Consider the following 15,813-nt stretch of genomic DNA (forward strand, 5'->3'; position numbering starts at 1 on the left):
AGACATAGTTACCAGGACAGATCTATTAACGCTACATATGCTGGAAATATGTAGAGATAGATAAACACAACGTTACTTACTAGTTTTAATTTTTGTGTGTGTTTCTAACCAAAGATAACCTTTGGAAGAAAACAGTATACCAAGCACACCTTATCTGTGTCAACTGAGATGTTGTCAATTACCAATTAAGTGGTTTTAAACCCTTATTTAAGAAGAGCAGCAATATCCGTTACAATATTTGGGTACACTTTATTTTTATATGGGTTAACATTCTGCTATATTTCATTTCATTCATTCTTTTTGAGAAACTGAAAACAAAGGGAAATTGAGGGTAACTTGATTATTTCCAACCAGTATCTGAGTCTTGCAGTATCTCATTATGCAGCCCTTTCTTCCCATTATTTTTATATATTTTTTGCAAATAAGTCATTTTTGACCCATTATCCAGCATAAATAGCTTTTCACTGATTCCTAACTTAAGACAACTAAAATTTACAATCATGTGGCAGTATAAATTTTAAAATTACAGTTCGTACACCTTGACAATCAAGATAGTCTGAAGTACAAAAAGTAAATTGTCCTTTAGCTGAATTACCTTTTTTAAATATTAGACCTGCTAGTTAATCTACAAAAAAATACAAGTTTCGGGTGTTCCTTAAATACCTTTTGTAGATGTCATCTGCTAGTAAACAACATATGCAGGTTTCTAGAAGATTTTTTCCCCCCAATCTATTCATGACATTCAACAGAGCTCTTTATATGAAAATGTATTTAAAAACAAACACTTTGAGGGGATTTATTTACTTTTGTTATTTCCCTTTGTTTCAGATATTAGGCACAAACTTCTGAATTTAAGCTCTGTAAGGCATAGTACAAACCTCCAATTTACAAATAAGGGATTCTCTGTGGGTTGGAACTGCCATGTCACGCAAAAAGGGAAAAATCATCTGTAAACTGGTACACTGCAATGTGTTAAGTGAGTCATGAAACGGCTGCTTGCCTTGGTCTGCTGAAGAAAGGTTTCTGTGTTTTGTGTTTTTGTTTTTCAATAAGACATGCCCAAGTCATCACAAAACTCGCCACAGGCCTCCGTTACTGTAACCGAGAGCATCAACAAGAGGGGTCCAGCGGCACACGCTTAGAATGCTTGCAATCACAATAATAATAGAAAGCATGAGTAAACTTTGTTTTTATACAAAACTGAAAAGAATCCCTTCCCACCCCAGACCCTTCAGTAAAACCCCAAACAAAGAAACAAAAAAGAAAATCCTTTAGCTTCGACTGACTAGTGTGGATACAATTCGGTTTCTATGCGTCACTGTAACTAGGGTGATCAATTTTTTCCTTTCTCAAGAGAAGGGATCTTGTCATGCACCCTAAGATGAACAGTGAGACCACAAACCTCAATTCTGCATAGCAATTCCATCCCGATTTCATAAAGACAAATATAACAATCTTTCCCTGTTTTGCTCAGCTTCTTTGAGCTTTGAGATCAGGTTTAATTGACTACATCTACTATAGCTCTATTAAATAGAATATCTTGATTCCCTAAAACTGTAACACTTATGACCTTGTGATGAGGTTTTCTCTATACACACTGTAGGCCTTCAAATGTTGTTGTTTATACTCTTTTTTTCTTTTCTTTTTTTTTCTTTTTCTTTTTTTTTTTTTTTTTGCTGCACCAAATTTAAGATCGCCCTTTCAGGCAAGCAGTGGTCGCTAGCTGTTAAAACATTTCCTCAGTGGATCACAATAGCTTCTAAAACTGCCTTTCTAATAAAGGCCATCAGAGAGGTAATACTAAACTGTGCATATTTGCCAAATAAGAATATGAATTGTATAAAAGCTCATATTCCAATCCTAGGTCAAATGGCAAAAGTTCTACAAAGTTGGTTTCCATGTTTGTATAAAAGCTCCAACTGATTTTTGCTATGAAATTACCTTTGGGTCTTAAGACCTTTGGGTCTTATAATCAGTATACCTCTACTCAGGAATGTGCAAATGATTTTATATAGCACGATGCTAGTACCGCTCCGTACGATAGTAAGGTTTTTTTTTCTTTTCTAAATGGAAAAAAAAAAAAATATCCCTAGTCAGAAATAAACTGACAAATTTACATTCTCCTCTCTTAAAAAAGTAAATAAAATAACATTATTCAAAATGTGAATTAGCTATAAGACACACAATACAATTACATAGATACATATCAATACAGCACATTCAATCTGCCAAAAAATTAATGATTACAAAGCCAGTATGGATGATGCAATATCAAGGGAGAGATGTATGTACAATGATTAGAGCATTCGTAATTGCACTATACCTACAGGCAGTCTGTTTCTTAATTAAATTACAGGTGCTTTCTGAATAAGGAGAAAAAAAAAACAACAAGTAACCTGTGTAGTTTGAGGCTGGGAGAGTAAAGAATGGGAATATCCCATTACTACTTAGTAACTCTGGTACTCATCTGATAAGCCATTGATTTTCTCCCTCTCCTTTATTGTTCCAAAAGAGTGACGTATATGAAAGTTTAGACTCGTGCCAGATAGTATTGTAGTTAAACTGAGACCAGCATCATGGCCTAATTCTAACTTCCCAGCAGGTTTAAAACAGTCATGACTTATTTTCTTAAATCATATTTCAACTCAAACTGCTTGACAGAAGCTCATCAATACATGTGCTGTGTTTTTTGCATTGGTTGAAAAATTGCACATATAGAATTCCAGATCTCTCTCCTACTATGTTCAGTTATATAAATACATGTTCTATAGAACAGAGAGGTTACTTTTGAGTTTCGGTCCACAAATCTTCCTTAAGTTCAACTCAGCCAGTCACCAGTTTAAGATCCCAAAGATAGTAAACGAGCAGTAACTTCAGATTCTGCAAATTAAAGGTGTCAGAATAATACTATCAACCAATGTTCTTGGCAGACCTACTTGGCAGACCTTAAAGAATACAAAGAGAGTAAAACTGGCTTCAAATGAAGAGATAAAAGCAGATTTCATGGGGTATCACATGGGACAGCTTTTCCACATTATCCATTTAGATGCTCAACATGGAATGTGGACACAAAACAATGTGATTTTAAGGGCAAAGAAAAGGACGGACTATGAGAGTCAAATTGACAGTGACCAACTGTTTGGCAACTGGTGTTTCAGGTTCATTCGCAGCCAAACATTTTAGGCTTCACAGTCTTACTCTCTTACATTTTAAGATATACATTTTAAGATACTGGCTTTTATCTTTTAAGTTCTTACTAAAAAAAATTTTTTAAAGCCAGCTTTGGCAACACATACCCATTAACAAAAGTCATTTTTAAAATTGTGGCCCAAACACTAAGAAAAAAAAAAAGGGAGGAAAAGTTTGAACTGAAGGGAAAAAAAATTAAGAGCAACCTATGAAAAGGATCTGGGTAGCAGCCATTAGAATAATGTAGTGTCTCTTGGCATATTTTTTTGGCATCTGCAGTTTGAAGAAAGCAGGGTGAAAAAAAAAAAGGGAAGGAAAGGAGGAAGGACAATGGCACATGGCATTTCAAAAGAAAGGACTTCTGTGTGTCTTGGCCCTTGCCTTACTGACTTCTGTACAGTTCACTGAGCAACCAAGCTATGGCTGAAGGTAGAAATCCAAAAAAAAAAAGACACTTAACTGTTAGATGGGCATCCACTGTCCCAGCCCAAAGTGAGGCAAAACAATATATTTATATAAAAAAACCTCTACATGTGTATCCAGAGCAATACATTTAAAACCACAGTATTAATACTTATAATCCTTCAGCAAAAACTACAAACTATTAAATTAAGCTGATGTTGATGGCTTAAATTGAATGACAATTGTCCTGACTGTATCATTTGAGAGAAAAACTTGACCAAGAATGGAACTAGGATAAAGGCCGTTGTAATGTGGGAAAAATCAGGAGGAAGGGATGGGTTAGGAAAAGGAAAATCAGCTTCATTTTGCTCAATAGAAAAGAAGGGGGGAGAGAGAGAGAGGAAGAAACAGCTCTTTGTGAGTGTATGACTGAGAATTTAAAATACATTGAGTCACAAGGTTTTGCCTAAAAAAAAAAAAAGAGAGGAAATGTGCTGGGACTGTACTTCAGCATCCTGTTTTTCCTCTGAATAGTTTAAATAAAATCATAATATTTACTACGAACTCTGTGGACACGCTCACACAGAGTCCAGGACGGCAATAAATTAGTATTATGCAAATTGTTTTCCACAGAAATACAGTCCCTCTTGTATAGCTTCAATAGCCCACCAGGGAAGGGAACGGCAGTGTCAAGGAGGCACAACTAGACCAGATTGTACTCCTTCAGGTTCAACTGGAGGATGGTGTCTTTGACGGCGGCAAAGACAAAGCGGATGTTCTCGGTGTCTGTGGCGCATGTGAAATGGGAGTAGATAATTTTGTCACTGTCTGGATTCAGGTCCACGAACATCTTCAGGATGAATTCTCGAGCTGCCTGGGCATCTCGCTGGGGTCCTGTTGGCCAGGGGAGGAAAGGGACATTGGTCAGCTGATCTGTTAAGGCATTTGCTCAGTCAGTGTTTACTGATGCTCACAAAGACCTCTTCAGTGCAGACTTGATCTGTTATAAGCACCTTCCTCAACAGTACTATGTGTAATTGCTCCTCTTTGTCACTTTACCTGCCCATCCATTCATCTCCATCCATCCACAGAATGTGATTAGGTGAAAACAGGCAGACAGCTTGAAAGGTAGGCTAAGTTTAGCTCTGATTCTTTGGGAGATAGGGAGCCACAGCAGAATCTTCAGTAGGGGTGTGATTAGTTTACTTCTGCGGGACTGAGTTAACTGCGCTGGTTTCAGCTGCATAATAAGCACGCGTAGGACATAACTGCCTCAGGCTCTCTTGTCAATCTGCCCCCGTGTGTCTCCCCTCCCCCACTCCACGATGGATCATTTTACATTCTCCAGACTGAAATCTCTCTCAGAATACAAAACCTGTTCCTTAAGGTCTGGTCCATCTACAGCTGTCCTCTGTAGCCTCACTTCTGGTGTTTCTGAGCAAACCACATTTATGAGAATTCAATTCACTCCGTGTGATGATTTAAAAAGTTGGTTTACATTTTCTTACATTTATCCAGGGTCTCTTATGTGCCAAGCACTGTCTTAGAAGGATTATGGTACATTTATCAGGATAGATGAAGAACTTATTTAATAATTTTGCAACAGATTTTTAGATATGACACCAAAGTCACAGGCAACAAAGAGAAAACAGATCAATTGGACTTCATCAAAATTAAGAACTTTTGTATATCAAAGGACATCAAGAAAGTAAAAAGACAACCTACACACTCTGCTGTACAGCAGTAATTAACACAACATTGTAATTCAACTATACTTCAATAAAAAATAAAAAAGAATGACCAAAAAAAAAGACAACCTACAGAATGGGAGAAAATATTTGCAAATCACATATCTGCTAAGGGGGTAAATATCCAGAATATACCAAGAACTCCTACGATTCAACAACAAAAAGACAACCTGATCAAAAGATGGGCAAAGGACTTGAATAAACATTTCTCTCAGGAAGATATATAAATGGCCAATAAGCACGTGAAAAGATGCTCCACATCATTAGGGAATGCAAATCAAAATCGCAGTAAGATACCACTTCACATCTACTAGAATGGCTACAATCAAATCAAGTGGAAAATAACAAGTGCCAGCAAGCATGTGGAGGAATCTGAACCCTTGTGCACTGTTGCTGAGAATGTAAAATGGAAAACAGTTTGATGGTTCCCCAAAACTCTAAACACAGACTTACCACATGAGCCAGCAATTCCACTCCTAGGTATATACCCAAAAGAATTGAAAGCAGGGACTCTAACAGATACTTGTACACCAGTTTTCATTGCTGCGTTATTCATAATAGCCAAAAGGTGGAAACAACCCAAGGATCCATCAACAGGAATGGATAAACAAAAGGTAGTATATACATACAATGGAATATTATTCCGCTATAAAAATTAAGTTCTGATAGATGCCACAACATGTATGAACCTTAAACACTATATAAAGTAAAATAAGCCAGACACAAAATGACAAATATTGTACGATTCCACTTAGATTAGATGAAGTACCTAGATTAGGCACATTCATAGAGACGGAGAGTAGATTAGAGGTTACCAGAGGCTAGGAGGAGGAGAAAAGGGGAGTTATTGCTTAATGATTACAGAATTTGTTTGGGGTGATGATAAAGTTGTGGGAATAGTGATGGCTGCAAAGCACTGTGAGTGTAATTATAATATCACTGAATTGCATGCTTAAAAATGGTTAAAATGGCAAATTTTACGTTACATATATTTTACCATAATTTAAAAAATTAACATAACATACCAAAAAGCATTGAATTATATGCTTTAAATGGGTGGATTTTAAATGGTATATGAATTATATCTCAATAGAGCATAATAGAGCCTAATAAATATATTAATTCAAAACTTGTAAATTAAAAGCAACACTAAAACACCCACCACCACCTATCAAGGATTGAGCACCTTTCTCATGTGTCTTTGTGGCACTATATATCTGCATTTCTCCCATTTTTTCCAGTTCTGTACCATGAAAGAAGGTCTTGCGCTATAACCTCCACTCCTCCTCTCTCAGAAGACCCTCTCGGGATCCAAAGCTTAGATTTTTTTTCTGTCAGTATTGTTATCTACTGGTTGGGACAAAGAAATCTTTGAAATTTCTACCGAGAGCCTGCAGATTCTAACAAAATGCACCGTGAGTTTCAGACAGCCAACCTGAAAACTTTTCAAACCAATCTTACTGCAAATAACTTTATATCCAACATTGCTGGAAACTGGGAGAAAGAGCCATGAAAACAGATCATTCTCATTTGTACGATTTACAAAAGGAATGTCTGAATTTCTAACTTCAGAGCCCAGAATTGAAAGTTTTGTCAATGATTAAGAAGTCTGGCATCATAATGAATTAAAAAGTTACACAATTACAAATATGTAATATATATAATCACTTAATGTCCTAGCTGACTCGATGTACTTATTGTTAATAATTCCATAGCAGTAATAGAAATATTTAAAACCAGGACTAATAGATTGTTAGAACCTGGCGCAGCCTCTCATTTTCATAAAAGAACACTATCTTTCTGGCTTATGAATGAATTTTGTACTTATTCTTTTTGGGAAAGAAAAGTCTACTTTTTCTTTTTCTAACTAAAGTATATCAGAACAAGACTCAAGTTCACGGGAGAGCACTTGGAGCCTGTTACGTTTTTAAGCATAATTTGCTATTTGAATAAACATAAACTACAAAGAAATCCTTTTAGTCGTCATAGCAGTAACAGAATTCCATAGTCTCTAAGGACAATTTTGCAATTCAAGTCCATGTAGAAATGGTAATTTTCCTTCCCGAAGAGAAATACAGAAATGGCATTCATTACAATGAAGACCTTGTAAGTAAGAAATGTGGAAGTGTGAAATTTAGAACACTATATTATGATAAAAATATCACTGCAGAGTGGGCCTAGAATTTTTTCTGTCTTAGCTCATCTTACAAGGGCTTGAAGTCTCCTGGAATGACAGCTGTGTTTGCTTTATGAATAACAATCAGTGTCTGTCTTTCTTTTTCCACGGCCAAGTTTCCTGTATGCATTACGTGTATTACTGGGGGAGATGGACAGTAAAAAACATCTTGGGATTTAAAGATATTCACGATGGGGCTTCCCTGGTGGTGCAATGATTGGTAGTCCGCCTGCCGAGGCAGGGGACACGGGTTCGTGTCCCGGTCCGGGAAGATCCCACATGCCGCGGAGCGGCTGGGCCCGTGAGCCATGGCCGCTGAGCCTGCGCGTCCGGAGCCTCTGCTCCGCAACGGGAGAGGCCACAACAGTGAGAGGCCCGCGTACCGCAAAAAAAAAAAAAAAGAGGCGGCGGGCCATAGTTAGCCACTCCTAACCTAGACTGGAGCACGTATGGGGGGATGGGTGTGGACTGTGCACAGAAGTTATTACAGGGCAGTGGCTGTGACTCTTTCACCTGTTTCAGAGTGGCTGGGTGTGGATGCATTTTGTTACCAATCTATCAACAAGTATTTCTCGGAAGGGGTTGGGTGTCATGCCTGGTCATCCAGGATTTCACAGTCTAGTTGAGGAGGCAAGATTTGTTTATGAAAAGGAAGTAAATAATGCGAAGTGCATACATATGAGTACTGAAGTGGGTGCTACAGACCCTAAGTGCTACAGGAAGAGCTTAAACGATGGGTGCCATCCTTTAGGATGATGGGGCTTCATGGGGTCATGAAGCCCCCAAAAGTAAATATTTGCTAAATATTCACCATGTGTCACGCATCATGCTAAAACGTCACAATATGTTATCTACTATAGTCTATAAAACATAAGTTTGGTCCTAAAGCCCAGAGCAACTAAATGACTTGATCACGGTTCTACAAATAGGAAATATCAGAACGGGGATTTGAATCTGGGTAGATCGACTTCAGACCATGGGCTCTTGACCTCTAGAGAGAGGCAGAGGCAGACTGTTAGCAAACGAAAGGGAAATCAAGAGGGAACTCTAATGGTTGACACACAATTAGTCAAAACTAGGGGACTGTTCCCTCCTTTGAACAGCAAAAGAAAACAACTTCTTATGTGCTTTGAAATACCTATAACTTTCAGCATTGTTGGGGTATGAAACATTTCAGGTCGTCATTAAAAGACAGGACAAACAAGAATTCATACTCCATCCATCACAGCGTTCAGGCTTCTGAGGGCAAAGGCAGTGACGGAGCCCTGTCGTGTGTCAGCTCAGGCACTGGTCTCGGGAGGCGGGCGGAATGTGTCCCTAGCTACTGGGTGGGTGGAAGAGTGCTGACTTACCATCATATTCTGGGAAGTAGTCAACTAGGTGGGAATACATAATTTTCTCCTCTAGAAGGTCTTTCTTGTTTAAGAACAGAATAACTGAGGAGTTCTGGAACCAGGGATACGTGATAATTGTTCTAAAGAGTGCTTTGCTTTCCTCCATTCGGTTCTGAAAAAAATCATCAGAAAAACAAGGCGTGAATTACATGATTACTCAGTCTGTGAATTGTTTGTATTGTTAAGTCCAACCCATCTTTGGTATGCATTCAGTTTCTGGGGCCCTGGGCCGGGCTGTAGCAGGTTTTATCAGGATTTACATGCAAAAGGCTCAGCAGCTCCTTTCATTAGGCAAACTCTCAGGTTGACAAGCGGAAGAGAATAATAATAAACATCTGCTGACATAACTCTTAAGGTTGAAAGAGAATCATCAAAGGCTGAAGAATCATGCATCTGGCACACTGTCACAAAAGTCCACCAAGCGTCACAAATGTCCACTAAGAATTATTCATTCATGGCCAAATGCTTAAGATGTGAATTAAGAACAAAGTACCAGGCTTCATTTTGCATTTCTTAAGCTATGTGTACTTGGGGCTTCACTATTAGTTCTATTTCATAACAATCAAAACAAAGTTACTTATGGGGCTTCCCTGGTGGTTCAGCGGTTAAGAATCCGTCTGCCAATGCAGGGGACACGGGTTCGAGCCCTGGTCCGGAAAGGTCCCACGTGCCGCGGAGCAACTAAGCCCGTGCGCCACAACTACTGAGCCTGCGCTCTAGAGCCCGTGAGCCACAACTACTGAAGCCCACGTGCCACAACTACTGAAGCGCACGTGCCTAGAGCCCGTGCTCCGCAACAAGAGAAGCCACCGCAATGAGAAGCCCACGCACCCCAACGAAGAGTAGCCCCCACTCGCCGCAGCTAGAGAAAGCCCCCGTGCAGCAACGAAGACCCAACGCAGCCAAAAATAAATGCTCGCCGCAACTAGAGAAAGCCCGCGTGCAGCAATGAAGACCCAACGCAGCCAAAATTAATAAGAAACAACAAAAAAACCCCATAAAGTTACTTAATTCTTTGCCCAAAGTGCATCTGTATTCTTAGAATTATTACTACTTACTTTACAAATATATATATTCCCTGATTAGAAAAACACATGGAAAAATATTTTTAGATCACACATTTCCTATTTATCAGAACACACTTTCTCCCTAAGTTTCACTATAATTTTCATACAGAACTGTGGACATATACATAGTAATTACTTGGAGATACAAATGTAATATTTCTCACTACCTTCAGTGTTGGTGAGAAACTATTCTCACCTGAAACCATCATCAAGCCACCCTTGGTAACAAAACCTCAACGGATTCTCAGGGAATTAGTCAGCCTGGTCTTACAAACAAAGATACTAACCAAAGGTACTCTTGAGACTCACCAGCCAAAAGCTAGAGAGTCTCCTAGTTTAGCCCACATCTATTCACCAGCTTCCTTCTACAGACACGCTTGCTTCTAAATCATTCCCATCCTCAGGTCACGGTCAAAGGCAGCACATGTGGAGACTCCTCCTTTCCCTGGTGCACGGGCACGCTTCTTCTCCCAGGGAACACTCCCCAACCCCCTTAGTTCTACGTGTTATGACCAAGTCTGGGGCAATGGAAAAGCCTGCTGGGGACTGAGCCCACCTCCACTGCTACCAGGTGGGTCAGTGGTTTAAGCCAGAGCATCCTATCCTCCTGGTATGTGGGCTGATTCAGGGCTGGGCTCTGAATCCAGGCTCACGTCACTCGGAGTATTGCTTCCCTGGTTTATGGTCATCAGTGTAGCCAAGCTGCTCAACCGGTGTAATTAACCCCAGGATTTTTGCTAAGAGCTCTGGAACACAGAACCCTGCTTTCATCAAGAAAATGGAAGAGGCATTGTATAGCCTCGAGCTTGTAGCAACCATCTTGCAACAGGGAGAAAAAGAGACCAGGTTTTAACTTCTTGGTCAAACCATGCCTGAACTTGGTTATGCCTCTGGATTTTTTGCTAACATTAGCCAATTATGTACCCTTTAGTTTTTAAGCTAGTTTGAACTGTATTTTTCTGGTTCTTATTATATATAAAATACTTCTCAGAGAAGGACAAGTATCATATGATATCACTTACATGCAGAATCTAAAAAAAATGATGCAAACGAACTTATTTACAAAACAGAAACAGACTCACAGACGTTGAGAACAAATTTACAGTTAGCAGAGGGCGGGGGGAGGGTGGGAGGGAGGGACAGCTTGGGAGTTTGGGACTGACACGTACACAATGCCACATTTAAAATAGACAACCAACAAAGACCAAACATATAGCACAGGGAACTCTGCTCAATACTCTGTAACAACCTAAATGGGAAAATAATTTGAAAAAGAATAGATACATGTACATATGTATAACTGAATGACTTTGCTGTACACTTGAAACTAACACAACATTGTTAATCAACTCTACACTAATATAAAATAAAAATTTTTTAAAGTGCTTCTAATTGATATACCTGGATCCACCTCACTCTCAATTTCTAAAAGGAAATTGAATGAATGATGTTTGAAGGATGACCATGAAGACTAAGGCTCCAAGCTGTTGACACATTCTGCTCAGCTTTTGCCTTCCTGATGTAGAATGTGTCCTAAGTTTCATAGTGCAGCATTATGGAGGCCAAGTACACTCCTCTGCATTACCCTTTGACTGCTGTTCCAGGAAATCTCCGGGAAACTGAGCTCACCAAGCACAATTTTCTAGATCCTGAATATGTCTTGCTCTTTTCTTCTATAAAGTGTGCCGATCCACATCAGGTTGAACAGGCCCACTTTTCAAAAGGAGATCTTTACCAAATCTGGTAAAGTCGATTGCCACCAACTGAAACTGAGCAGGACCCTGTGGGGCTCCTGGGCACGGAAGCCCTACTGTGTCGCCCATTTCTTGTTTGTAGGGAATAGGCTTCAGCCTCCATGACCCTCCCAGAGTTCTAAAGGGCAGGTTCAAACAGTTGCTAATTAGGGAAGGGAGGCGATGCAGAGACAAGGGAGGAGCAGTCAAGAAACAGTAGTGCAGCCTTGGGGCAGAGTCCTGGTTCTGCCTCAAGGGATACACATAACAATATCTTTGAGTTCTTCTGCAGAACTGAAACCCCCAACAAATGGAAAATGTTAACTACTTGATGAAGCATTCTTCTTTCCAGAGAGAAGGCTGCAGTTTGAGAACCCTGAGAACCAGAGAAGCTCATCAGGAGACCACCTGAGGCCAGATTAAAGGAATGCAGGCCCTGCACACACCCCTGAAACACTGCTACAAAACTCCTCACCAAATCCCCCTGGGTTGGGACACACAGTTTTGAGGGCACGAGCCTTCTGTGTCCCCCTTTGCCTGGCAAAGCAATAAAGCTATTCTTTTCTACTTCAGTCAAAACTCTGTCTGAGATTTGATTCGGCACGGGTGCACAGAGACCAAGTTTTGGGCATCACAATCTCTTTGACCTTTACACTTTGCACCTACCATTGCTTACATAATTAAATACGGATGAAAAGTGGGACCAGTGGAGTGAAAGGTTCCTTCATGGCTCAAGGGACAGTGTTTATTTTACTGTACACATTTATCTTTAATATAAATAACACGCATAGCCTTTAAACATAATATTTACCATCTACATGCCTTTTACTGGTTATCATTACCAGTGGTAAAATTTTAAGCCTGGAAACCATATTCACTGAGAAACAATGTCTTGTAGCCTGAGATTTTATAGGTTGAAAATTTTAGGACTGAAGGAAAGCAAAGGCTCTAATAAGAACTGAAAGAATTAAAGGATCTAAAGAAGGTTAATTAGATACTGACATCACTGATGTGAGAATTAACATTTTTTTCTTATTTACAGCTACAGAAATTCTAGAAAGTCATACTGTGGTCTTCAGAGAAGCCTTCTCTAAAGGGTGGGTACATACATCTTGGCCTCAACCAGGGAGCCTCCATCAGAAAGACTTATTGTAATTAGCACTCTCCAGAAGGGAAAGGGGCTTTTCTGGTTGGAGTCCTTCAAGGATAAGTCGCTAGACCCTGGGTAGAGACAGGGAAAGGGAGAGTGGTCTTGACCTTGAGTCAAAGCACAGGGAGGCGCCTGAAGTCGCTCTGATTAAGTTTCACATCAGGACTGGAGCCCGCAAGCTCCAGATGGGGCTCTATTGGGAGGGGGTCTCATACCAGCCTGCAGGACAACAGCCAGGACAGTGGACTGTGCCCAGCCCCGGGTCCTAGAGATGACTGTCCCTGGCTGCACTAGGCCACTGTGGAGGCATGCCCGCTTACTGGCCTGATCCCATTCAAGCTTTGCTCGTGTATGCAGTTTGGGGCTGCTCTAGGCTATCTTCCCACTTACCATGTGCTGCGTGGCCTGGGCCTGAGCTTCTCATTCAGGGGAAAGCTAAAGAGCAACAAAACGGACCGCTGATCAGCAGCATCGGCACCCCTGTGCCTTCAACCAGATCTACCGAACTCAGTCTTAGAGGGGGAGCCCCAGGAATCTACATTTTAACAAGCCCTCCAGGGGATTCTGATATAGGTTTAATTTTGTGAAGCCCCGTGCGCTGTAGGTGAGCTTCTCCAAATTAACGTGTGTTATGAAATCAGCTGGGGACATGGGTTCTGACCCAGCTTGGGGTGGGACCCAGGAGCCTGCAGTTCTAACAAGCTCCCAAGTGAAGCTGACTTTGCTGACACACGGCACACACTTGCAGGTGGAAGGCGCAGGAAGCTTGCGGAGCTGGGACAACAGTGAGACAGGTGATGTTCTGTCCCATTTTCGTGATGAGAAGTTCTAGTCACACATCCAGCCCAGTGCCTGAGTCGTGTGATGAAAATATAACTCTGCTGGCTTCATGCTTTTTGTTTTTCCCAATTAGGATAAGATTCTTACTTTATGCTCTGTAAGCTGTTTTTCACTCCACAGTGAGAATTCCTAATGCCTTTTTTCACCTGACCAAAACCCCCAGGCTAAATCCTAAATGGACTAAATGAGATTTTCATGATGCTTTACAAGGTGGTGGATTGTGCAGTGCAGGAGGCATACTCCACTTTGCTCAGTAAAAACAAATCTATGAGGGAACGGTATGTCCCACAAGACCTGGTGACACTTGCTTTTTACTAATTCTGTAGGGCCTGGAGTTGCAAGTAAGAAAACAAAATAGCAACATGAGACACTGATTTTATCAGTCATATACATGAGGATTTGTTCACCTCTGGAGACAGGTTTAAAAGCTGTCTAGGGGTGGTGGTGCTAATCTTATGCTCCTTCTCTTGGGGTTAAAACCAGTTGAAGTCAGTAAAGGTTTTACTCTCTTCAACACAGGGCTCCTTGTTACCAGGGGGGCCTGCCTGTGCCTGAGGCCCAAGGAGGCTCTGTCTTCTTATCAATCCCATCTGCCACTTCTCCCAGACTGAAAGCAAGTGTCTCTCCCAATGACGGGTGGCCGGGCACAGGTGAAAAAGCTGGAACAGAGGGAACAGAAATCCATGGGCCTGCCTAGTCTCCCCCCTTCCACAGACATGGGAAGAGCAAAGGGCCATGCTACCTGAGGACAGGCTGCCAGTGAGTGGGCACCCAGTGGCCTGGGTGGTCTCCATGCAGTCACCCTGCCTCAAGAAAACGTGGCCACGGAAATGTCAGTCTTGGCCAGACCACGTGTTTGGGTCCCCCTGAAATACATATGTTGAAATCCTCACCCCCCAATGTGATGGTTTTAAAAGGTGAGGCCAGGGGCCTCCCTGGTGGCACAAGTGGTTGAGAGTCCGCCTGCCGATGCAGGGGACGCGGGTTCGTGCCCCGGTCTGGGAGGATCCCATGTGCCGCGGAGCGGCTGGGCCCGTGAGCCATGGCCGCTGAGCCTGCGCGTCCGGTGCCTGTGCTCCGCAACGGGGGAGGCCACAACAGTGAGAGGCCCGCATATCGCAAAAAAAAAAAAAAAAAAAAAAAAAAAAAGGTGAGGCCACCAGGAGGTGGTTGGGATTAATGCCATTATAAAAGAGACCTCACAGAGCCTCACCCCTTCTGCTATGCGAGGACACAGCAAGAAGATGGCCATCGATGAACCAGGAAGCGGATGCTCACCGGACACAAACTGCCCAAGGCTTGATCTTGGACTTTCTAGCCTCCACAACTGTGCGAAATAAATGTCTGTTGTTTATAAGCCACCCTGTCTATGGTATTTTGTTATGGCAGCTCGAACAGACTAAGACGACACTGATCAGGTAAGTCACTCCTCAGGCGGGCTGGAACCAGTGAAAAGGTGGAGCGTTAAACTCCACGCTGATCGCTGGCCTGGGAAGAAGGGGAGCCTACCTGTTCCCCACTTTGTAATCACGAGCAGGATGGTGGGACCATTCGGTGTCTTCCCTCCCAGGATCATCAGAAAAGGCCCTCTGTAGGCCATCACTGAGGGGTCTTACACCTCTAATCCTTAACATCTCAAATTGATTCTCAAGATCTCATACAATTCCAACAGCAAAAAAACACAATTTCTGATAAAAAATTGGGCAGATGACCTGAATAGACATTTTTTTCCAAAGAAGATATACAGATGGCCAATAGGAACTAAATGAAAAGATGCTCAACATCACTAATCATCAGGGAAATGCAAATCAAAATCACAATGAGATATCACCTCACACCTATTAGAATGGCTATCATCAAAAAGCCAACAAATGGGGCTTCCCTGGTGGTGCAGTGGTTGAGAATCTGCCTGCCAAGGCAGGGGACACGGGTTCGAGCCCTGGTCTGGGAAGATCCCACATGCCGCGGAGCCACTGGGCCCGTGAGCCACAACTACTGAGCCTGCGAGTCTGGAGCCTGTGCTCCGCAACAAGAGAGGCCGCGATAGTGAGAGCCCCGTGCACCGCGATGAAGAGTGGCCCCCGCTCGCTGCAACTAGAGAAAGCCCTCGCACA

General features: G+C 41.7%; 1 protein-coding gene across 1 annotated transcript in view; it reads right to left on the reverse strand.

The window, feature by feature from the left end:
* Nucleotides 1–229: 229 nt before the first annotated feature.
* Nucleotides 230–15,813, reverse strand: part of GNAQ (G protein subunit alpha q) — a 302,665-nt gene continuing 287,081 nt past the window's right edge. Inside the window, exons 6-7 of the mRNA XM_060102351.1 lie at nucleotides 8,868–9,021; nucleotides 230–4,485 (exon numbers count right to left, since the gene is read on the reverse strand). Of these exons, the coding sequence (XP_059958334.1) occupies nucleotides 4,295–4,485; nucleotides 8,868–9,021 (345 nt within the window). The 3' untranslated portion in view covers nucleotides 230–4,294. The remainder of the gene's footprint in view (nucleotides 4,486–8,867; nucleotides 9,022–15,813) is intronic.

Source organism: Mesoplodon densirostris, chromosome 6 (assembly GCF_025265405.1).
Source record: "Mesoplodon densirostris isolate mMesDen1 chromosome 6, mMesDen1 primary haplotype, whole genome shotgun sequence".
Lineage (NCBI taxonomy): Eukaryota > Metazoa > Chordata > Mammalia > Artiodactyla > Ziphiidae > Mesoplodon > Mesoplodon densirostris.